The 9,960-nt window shown below is 39.0% G+C and overlaps 1 protein-coding gene across 1 annotated transcript; it reads right to left on the bottom strand.

Moving 5' to 3' along the window:
• Positions 1-475: 475 nt before the first annotated feature.
• On the bottom strand, positions 476-9,529 carry LOC131849081 (uncharacterized). The gene is made up of 8 exons (XM_059199068.1): positions 9,147-9,529; positions 7,879-7,977; positions 6,634-6,797; positions 5,419-5,675; positions 4,481-4,621; positions 3,486-4,111; positions 1,667-1,806; positions 476-1,332 (listed from the first exon to the last, which is right to left on the bottom strand). Exons 1-8 carry the CDS (start codon positions 9,359-9,361, stop codon positions 1,079-1,081), a joined length of 1,896 nt encoding a protein of 631 aa, XP_059055051.1. The 5' UTR covers positions 9,362-9,529; the 3' UTR covers positions 476-1,078.
• Positions 9,530-9,960: the final 431 nt, after the last annotated feature.

The raw sequence follows: 9,960 nt of genomic DNA, 5'->3' as shown, positions 1-9,960 counted from the left end.
CAAAAACTACTAAACCGATCATCATGAATTTTTCTACACGTCATTAGAAATATTAGAATGTATATAGGATCATACTTTTAAAAAATCTGACATATATAAAACAAACAATAATATAACAATATTTTGCAACTTCAACGCCATCTAGCAGCCAGTAAGTTATTTGATGGATTCAATACGAACGAAGCCGCGGGTAAGAGCTAGTATTAATTATAACTGTTTGAAATGAAATGCTAAGTATTGAGAAAAAATAATTGTATAGTGTACCGTTGTCCGCGCGATGGCCCGCATTGTCGCGCGACGGCGGGCGTCTGTCGCGCGACGGCGGGGGAGTGTCGCGCGACGAGGCGCTGGTGTCGCGCGACAAATACGCGCTTGGTTACAGTCAGCATGCGGCCGCGACTTTTTGCGGCGAGCCTTTGCGCACGTACACACACACACACACACACCAAATAATACACATTCATTGACACCAATCGTTAAGTATCCCAATTTGAACAATATTCAAAGTGGGATTTATTATAATTATTATCAATTTGTTAATTGTAATCAGAGGCGGATCATGAATTTTAGGGCCCCGGGCTAAATTATACTTAGGGCCCTATTTTATTATATCACTCAACTAAATATATACACCGACCAAAAACAAGCGACCAGAAATTCCCCGTTTCTTTTGATAGACGCGCACCTGCATGGGTTGATTGATCTCAGGGTTGCCAACCTTATGATAGGTTTTTTAACATTCTAGATATTTTTTTATTTTCTAAATATCGTTTCAGTGGGGACTGGGGGCCCTTTGTATCCTCGGGGCACTGGACTGCAGGGAAAAAAGCCCTTAGGTCGGTGCGCCCCTGATTGTAATAATATAAACATAACTGTTTGGTTTTTTTCCGTTGCCTTTAGTTTATATTAAAAAAGTGAAATAACTTTGGCGCCAAAATACTGACTATTGTATATTTAAGAGCACAAGAGAGAAATCCATATTTAATATATTGTCTTATTATTTAAATGTAATAATTTAAGAATTATTTGGGACTGCAGATCTTTTCTCCTAGTACTTTCACGGATTAATCTTTCTTCGTTAATCTCTGAGTTTTTTAAAAGTAAGAAAGTTGCTGCGCGGTGAAGATACTAGAAACGTTGTTGTTCCGCTAGTGGGTAGGGCCCGAGTGGCGGCGTGCGTGCGTGTGTGTGTGTGTGTGTGTGCGTGTGTGTACGTACCGTGGTGTGCGGCCGCCCGCAGCCTGGCGGCCTGGTCCGGGGGCAGCGCCAGCGTGTGGAGCGCGGGCAGCACGTGCCGCAGGTAGCGGTTGCGGAGAGAGTGCCACGACCGCTCTGAAACCGACCCACACGCTGTCAGGGCGCACGTCCATAATGGACAAAAATCTCATATTTTAACAATATTAAATGAAGCTAGAATCATTATTACTCGATATCGCTAAACTTGCGTATGACCCCCACGCATGTCTTCATTATCATTACATAGTATTAAACAAAGTCGCTGTCGCTGTCCGTCCTACTGCAGTGCTTTGAGGAGATCACTTCTGTGTTTAGTGATGCAGCACCAAAAAACAGCTCGTGTTAGTTGGCGTCGCAAACTCTGCAGCAAATCAGCCGAGGAGAGTCAAAGTTAAGGTTTCGTGGGCCGGCCCCGGGGGGTTACACTCACCGAGGCCCGTGAGGCGCGGGTAGGCCGGCTCCAGCTCGCGCCACACCAGGTTCCCGTTGACTCTCCTGGCTCGGGCTCCGTTGTTGATCCACGCCACTATGGCGTGGTCCTCCAGCGGCGAGTACTCGCGCGGACCGCCGCTACAACAACACCAACGGTTTCCTAAATTATCTGTAATTTTTATTCTATTTATTCTATTGGGGAAGTTTGGGCTATTGTCAAAAGTTGAAACCTGTAGCACTGCGACCTACATACATCTATTGTGCTCACCCTTTTTCAGAGTTCGCTACCTAGACCCGTTAGAGACGAGAATTGAAGGACATTCTTAGGAGCGATGGTTTTTATCTCCTCAGGATAGAGTGTAAACTTTCCAAAGGAGATATTTCGTTTATTTTATATTATATTTAAGGAATTCAAATTCATATTTAGATTTTTATTGTTAACTAGCAGAACTTTAGAAGTAGCGTCTACTCAGGAGCATAACAAGTCCAGCATCATGGTGCTCAAACATGTTTCAGAGTTTCTTGTCAGTTCTTCTCATCTCAAAATCATACTGAACTGATGGTAGATTTGACAAATTCAAATTCAAATTCAAAATGTCTTTATTCATGTAGGTCTATTACAGACTCTTATGATATATCAAATCTACCGTCAGTTCGGAATGATTTCGAGATGAGAAGAACTGACAAACTAGGCATATTTTTTTTTAATGTTGTATATTTACAACAACACTATTTCATTTTTTTTTCAATTCAAATTTGGGAGAATAGTGACCAAGCATATGCTATATAAAAAAAATTCTAATCGGTGTAAATAACAGACCATTTAAAGCAGCCCCGTACACGAGTATGACGGATAGCCAGCCATCATTGCACTCATATATATATTGAGAGGCACCACGCCGTCACAAGTTTGAACTTTATAGCGAGCATGTTTCTTTAAAGCGTCATTTATATTATTTACAGATTCACAGTTTTCACACATTACAATATTTAATTATATATTGAACAAATTTAGGATAGTTTTTTTGTAATATAAAAATTGATTCTACATCAGCCGCCCTGCCCCACAATATAATACCATACTATATAGCTTCGCTGTTGCAGTATTAGTTAACTGTCTAATTTTTCTGATAGCAAAAGCAGCCGAGCTAAGTCTTTTGGCCAGTGTGAATATATGTGGTCCCCACTGCAATTTATTATCTATTACAATACCAAGAAAAGAAGTCTCATCAACAAAGTCCAAAACATGATCATTCAAACTAACATTTGTCATTACTTGTTTTACATTTGGTAAAGAGAATTTAACACATTTTGTTTTCATTGAATTAAGCGCTAGATTATTTGATGTAAACCAGTTAAGAATATCTTCAAGAGCATTATTTATATTACTAAAATCCTTATTATTTCTTTTCACTTTGAAAATAAGTGATGTGTCATCAGCAAACAATACAATGTCAAGTATGTTTTGAAACTAGTATGGTAAGCCGTTTATGTAAACAAGAAAAAGAAATGGGCCGAGGATAGAACCCTGGGGTACACCCATTTTTATAATTGACCCCTTGGACTTACTTCCTTTAATGTCTACTACTTGAATTCTATCGCACAGATATGATCCAATGAGTTCTAAGGACTTTTCTCTAATTCCGGAATGTTCTAGTTTAAGCAATAAAGTCCTATGGTCGACGCAATCAAACGCTTTTGAGAGATCACAGAAGACACCAATGGCATCCTGTGAATCTTTCCATGACATATCATAAGAGTCTGTAATAGACCTTCATGAATAAAGATATTTTGAATTTGAATTAATTTGTACTCACTATTTAACATCAGGTCGCCTCTGCTCCAACTTCGGTGCACCATTACTGTGTTTCACGTTGTGTACACTCATCCTCTTCTGTCTCTCTACTTCACTCTCGCTGTCACTGCCCACATTATTGTCATACCGCGGTACTTTCGATTTAAACTCACTACTGCTGCCCCTCTGCTCCTGCCGCTTCGCTGTTCTTCTGCTCACTTTGTTACTGTTAGTATCAAATTCACCGCTACTGCCTCTCTTTTGCTTCCGTGTTTTATTACTTCTGCCACCACCCTTATCGACTTCGGCGGTCGTCTGTGATCTACCCGCTCTGTCACTATTATTATGCGCGTCCTTCTTATTGGCCGTCGTGGACGGTCTCAATCTATTCTTTATTTTATCTTGAACGTCACCTTCGTCATCGGTATGTTTGGCGGCAGTTCTGCTGCTTCCGTTTCTACTTAACTGACCGCGTCCCCGGGTCGCGAGCCGGTTCTCCTTGTCCCCGTCGGAGTCCCCGCGACGGCGCTGCAGCCCCAGCCGGGCCGCGAACGAGTCCAGGCGGGGCGCCCCACGCCGCAACATCTCCGCTATGCGGGGACACCGCGCCACCATCACCAGCGGAGTGATGTTGAACAGCACTTTCATCTGAAATATTATATTTATTTAATTCAGGCTACTAATGGTCCTTATTATAAATACCTTACAGACTTACATACATCGGAATTGATATTTTAAAACTAATATACTGATATTGTCCGTGTGGTCACGGCGCTGACGACGGCGATCTGCCACGGTAGCGCCGATTCGCACCGCCGACAGACACCCTTCGGCCAGTAGTCCTCCTCCATGGAGGTGGGCAGCGTGTTGGTGGGACCCGGGCCACGAACGACTTGAAACTCGCGTTGTGACTCGACTCCAGCGTCCCCCTTACTGCCAGGTTACTTTTGGTCCGGATATAGTTGACAATGTCCACGTGCGTGTGCACGTGGACGTGTACGTGCGTGAGTTTGTCACCTTGTAGTTTTCGCTGGTGTCGTACTCGTGGAGGTCGACGCCCCACACGTTGTCGCGTTCCAGGAAGTCGCGCAACATTTGCAGGTCCTCCAGGTCGATGGTCACCTCCTTGTAGGAGGCGTCCCCACCCTCCGCACTAGACTGCACACCCGCAACAAACCATAGACAACAGATATTAATACATAATAACACAGAGCAAACATTAATAACTAGCTTTACCCGCGACTTCGTCCGCGTGGAACTTAAGCTTATTTTTCTAACGTAGCTGATGTAATAAGAAGTATTATTTATTGGGTATAAAATAATAAGAAATAACTTAGCTTCTTATTACATCAGCTACCTGCCAAAAAAGTCCCGTCAAAATTGGTTCAGCCATTTCAGAGATTAGCCGGAACAAACAGACAGACAGACAGACAAAAATTTTAAAAATGTTATTTAGGTACGTATTAGGTAGGTTACGTATTGTACCATATTTATATTCATATGCATGTAGTAAAAAACGATTACTTCAATATTACTACTTTAATAAATATGGTCGAGCGCAGTGATGGCTGGCTCATCTGTCATACTCGTGAACGAGTGCTGCTTGTAGGGACAGTCTGCTCCTATCACTACGACTGATTTACTATTATTTAGTTGCTCAACCAGTTGGTTGTATATTTAATAATGAATTTTTCTGTATTTGAGTATTTAATTGTATTAGTGCTAATTGGAGGTTTGTATTCACACACTTCAACTTAAAAATGTAAAGTAACAATAAAATTATTTAAAAGAGCAACACACAAGTTTCTCGCTCGTTCTTCTTGTGATGAGACAGCTTTCCGAATGAGCGGTAGATTAAAAAAAATGTGATGACTATTCAAAAGTGCTTCAATGTAAGTTTATTTGAATAAATGATTTTCTATTCTATTCTATAACAATGTTGTTAGTTGACTCACGTCCTGCGTGGTGTAGGGTGGCGGCGTCGGCTCCGAGTCGCTGCTGGCGACCACCACTTTCCTCTTGGGCTGTCTCCTGCGCACGACCTCCTCGAGGCCGCCCCCCGCGGTCGACGAGCTCGACGTCGACCGCCGACGCTTGCGGCCACGGTTACCAGATGATTTCTTTTGAGGGGACGCGGTTTTAGTGTTTTCTGATTTGTTCGCGCCGCGACTTTTTGTAGTTTCTGTCTGTTTATCACTTGTTGTCACTGTATCTATAAACAATAATTAAAATTGCTCTGTAAATAGAAATTAAACTGTTGAACGACCTACAATATAATGTGAACTTTGTGGAGTTTCTGCAGAAAGCTAATGTTATATGGAGTAACTTAGGATATTTTTAGTTTAGAAGTTATATTATAAAAACGTTTATATGCAGACAAAGTCGCAGGTAGCTAGTGGGCAAAAGTAGTTCGTACTGAAGATTAAATGTTAAAGAAAGTTTAAAAAGTACACAACTGAACATCGTATTAAATAATTAAGTTCTTATACTTAACAATACTTAAGTACATCCTGTGTAAATCTTTTTGAAGCAAAATTTATATATAGACTTGTTTTATTTACTACTTACTACTAGCTGTACACGCGACGTCCACGTTCGTTCGCGTGGAATTTAACTTTATTTTTCTAAAATAAAATAATATTTCTAAAATAAAAGTAACCTAAGTTACTCCTTATTACAGCAGCTACAGGCCGACCAAAATCGGTCCAACCATTTCAGAGATTAGCCGGAACAAACAGACCGACAGGCAGACAGACAAAAATTTAATAAAATGTTATTTTGGTGTATGTACCGTATTTATAATCATATGCATGCAGTAAAAAACGGTTATTTCAATATTACAAACAGACTCCACTTTTATTTATATATAGATGTTATTATATGTACACACCTATATAAGTGCACAATTTAATCTGTTTTTATTTTTTCAATTTTCAATCAAGCATACTGAGCTGGCAGCTACCTCGGACAAAGAATTAGTCTAGCCATTCAAAGAGGGAACGCTGCCAGTATCTTCGGAACTTTGCCTAAAGGGACTTTTTTTAATAATATATTTTAGTTACTATATTATATTTTTTAAGCTTTTTAATTTTAGGTTCTTAGTAGCACAATGTAAATAAACATTAATTCTACATAATGACAATTTTATGTATAATATAGCTTGAACCTACCTTTGGCTAGGTGTGGTGTGGAGTCTATATTGTTTCCAGAAGAGACCGCGAGGGGCGCCGCTGGCTCAGTACTGGCAGGCTTGGTGCTGGTTTCGGTGGTAGCGGGTTCGACGCTGGCGGGCTGCGTGGTCGCCGAGCTGACCTCCCGCACCGACGGCGGCTGTCTGTCATCACTCCCATTGTCAACAACACAACACACCACCAGTAACCATCATTGCCCCGCTCCGCTCAATATGCCACAACACACTGTGCTGGAGGGGACAGGTGATTGTTAGTAATGTGGATTGATAACCCCATTGCTAGATGTACCATGTCAGGTTCACCTCCACGCAGTTCCCTTGGAAACCATCGTGATAAATTTCTGATGAATTTGTCACAATGTGCTAATTGTACTGATTATACTGACCTGACCTCATGCTCATCTTATCATCCTCCACTGGTGCTGCCAGCGTATACCGTTAGCGCAGGCGGGTGCACCATTCATTTATAATCCACTAAAAAACAGAGTGTGCTGCTCTGACTTAGGGTGGTAATATGATTTCAAACTCATCTAGAAACCGTTGTATTTACGTGTATAGTAGATACATTATGGCCGATTTATTTTATTACTCAAGTAACTATCCATTTATTTCAGCCAGTTGGTTGTATATTTAATACCAGCTTTTGCCCGCGGTTTCGTTCGCGTTAATATCGCCTTAGGGGTGGATTTATCAAATTCCTTTATACATGCAAAGTCTTAGTCCGATCGTTTCAAAATTGACAAAATTTGATACGTACTTTCATCCCCTATTTTATCCTCTTGGCGGTAGAATTAATTCAAACCTTTCTTAGCGGATGCCTACATCATAACATCTACCTGCATGCCAAATTTCAGCCCGATTTGTCCAGTGTATATATTAGTGTATATTTAGATTTTCTCTATTTGAGTATTTAATTGAATCAGTGCTCATAGGTGAATATATCACACACTTTTATTACTTAAAATTAAATTATTTAAAAGAGCAACACACAAGTCTCTTGCTCATTCTTCTTATAATGAGACAGCTTTTGAATGAGTGTTAGATTGAAAAAACAAAATGTGATGACCAAAAAAAAAAAGTGCTTCAATGTAACTTACATTAGGTTGTATATATTTTTAATGCCGCATTATAAAAAAATAAAATATTAGGGATGGACAACCCTTAATGATGAATACTCACCCTTTAGGCTTGCAAAGACAATTTAAACAAAATATGATGTACTTACTTGTGTGCATTTGTGCCCCGGCAGCACTGGGCAGCATGGCAGCATCCATGCACATGCTCACGCTTGGGGCTGGGCGGCTCCTTGGCGTGAGGATCATGTCTGCAAAAAGTATAAGTTTATTTTATAACCTCAGTGGTGTACATGTTGTCGCTTTATTTTATACTAGCTCCATTCGCGACTTTGTGTGGAATTTAAAATGAAAACTATAGAAAAAGACTCTAATATATATGTATATATATGATGTCAATAGTGTATCACATATAAGAATATATATGTGATACACTATTGACAACAGAACTGAAGACAAGTCAAGAATGTATTATAAAAGAATTATAAACTTAAATACAAATTTATAATAAAAAATACATTTTTTATATGTTAAGCACATATCTCATTTCCAGAGAAATATCTTAATATATATAATCATGTGTCACGTTGTTTGTCTGCGATGGAGTCCTAAACTACTGAACTGATTGCAAATATAATTTGCACACTGTGTGTATAATAATAATAATAATAAAAGCCTTTATTTACTGTTAACATTACATTACAAATTTACAGCAGTAATTTGCACACGGTGTGTAATTTGATCCAAATACTAAAGTTAAGTTCATTTTGTGGTGTTATGTTAAATGATTTGTAACTTGAACTACTAATTTTACAAACATGTAACCAGTACGTACAAACATGAACACAAGACATGTTAAACACGACCAGACGTCCAAAATCAAATGAGACTGTTCATTTTTAGAATTATGAGTCTCGGTGTCCTCAAAATGAAATCTGGAATGCAAAATGTCCGTTCTCGGAAACTCTGCGAAAATTTGTGTAGTCGGGGCAGGTTGTGATGTTGATTATAGTTAATAATTAAGGTGAATATAAAAAAACATGCTGAAAGTATCAGTCAAAATTTAAAAAATTTAAAATTAAACAGTCATTTATTCATTTAGCACATTCAAATTTTTTTTTTTATATGATTTTGTTTTCCATCTTCCTTGAAGGCTTCACTAGCTATATTAAAGCAAATTTCAATTCATCCACTAATATTTCAATTTTAAGCTAAGTTTTTCTGAATAAATTAACAAATTGTTTTTTTCATTGCCTGTCTATTAATTGGCATAAATAAACCAATGACCCGTTTTGAGTAAAAGAATAAATGGTATTTTTAGACATGTTTATTTACTATATATATATGTATGCAATTAACCTGTATTGGTGTATAAACATGACAGAATGGCGGGTAACGAAAACAGCAGATTGTGTAGTACCTGAGGTGTGGTAGAGGCGGTCCGTCCGTGATTGTGGTGGGCTGGCCTGCCGCCAGCGCCCGCAGCCCGCGCAGCACCGCCGCCTGGCTCACTAAACACAATTTGCCGCGTTTCATGCGCATGAACCGTGGCCGGCCGCCCCAACCGCATACGCGACCGTCGAGGCGTACTTCCCGCCATCGCCCGCACGCGTACACCAAAAATTTTATACCCATATCTATAATTAACTTCTCAATTTACTACAAATCTATTAAGATACACAATTATATTATCAGTGAAAACGAAACACATAAGAAACCAACGGAAAAACAACATGGTATTATTTTTTATAATTATTACGGTTTGGCAACAAGTGTTTTCGACAATGACAAGTTTGGGAAACGACAAGGAAGAGTTTGGTAGGAACGCAATTTTATTAGATCACATAAATTAGGACAGGACAATCATTATAGAAATAATATCTATTCTATTTCTTAAAGTAAATTATATTATTAAAAGAAATATTTTATCTTAAGTAGCTCTATTGCTTTAAAAAATAAAAAGAAGCTGTGGCAGTATGGCCATATTTAAAATAATTTAAATTACAGATTAGACACCACCACAGGGTTGCCAACCTTAAAACATTTAACTGTCAAACAATATTCTAGTACGGACCAAACAACGCTAAGATAACTAACATTACATTCCCCAATATACACAATTTTAGAATTAAAATATTAATTAATGCAGTTATAGGGTAATGTAATCACTGAAAAAATATTGTTCCTTCATTTGTGGTGTGTTACCTAAATTATTTCACTTTTGAGAACACTAA

The sequence above is a fragment of the Achroia grisella genome, unplaced genomic scaffold (genome assembly GCF_030625045.1).
Source record: "Achroia grisella isolate CSIRO2021 unplaced genomic scaffold, CSIRO_AGI_Agris_v1 utg633, whole genome shotgun sequence".
Taxonomy (NCBI): domain Eukaryota; kingdom Metazoa; phylum Arthropoda; class Insecta; order Lepidoptera; family Pyralidae; genus Achroia; species Achroia grisella.
The sequence above is the reverse complement of the archived record's forward strand: the minus strand, read 5'-3'. Positions and strand labels throughout refer to the sequence as shown.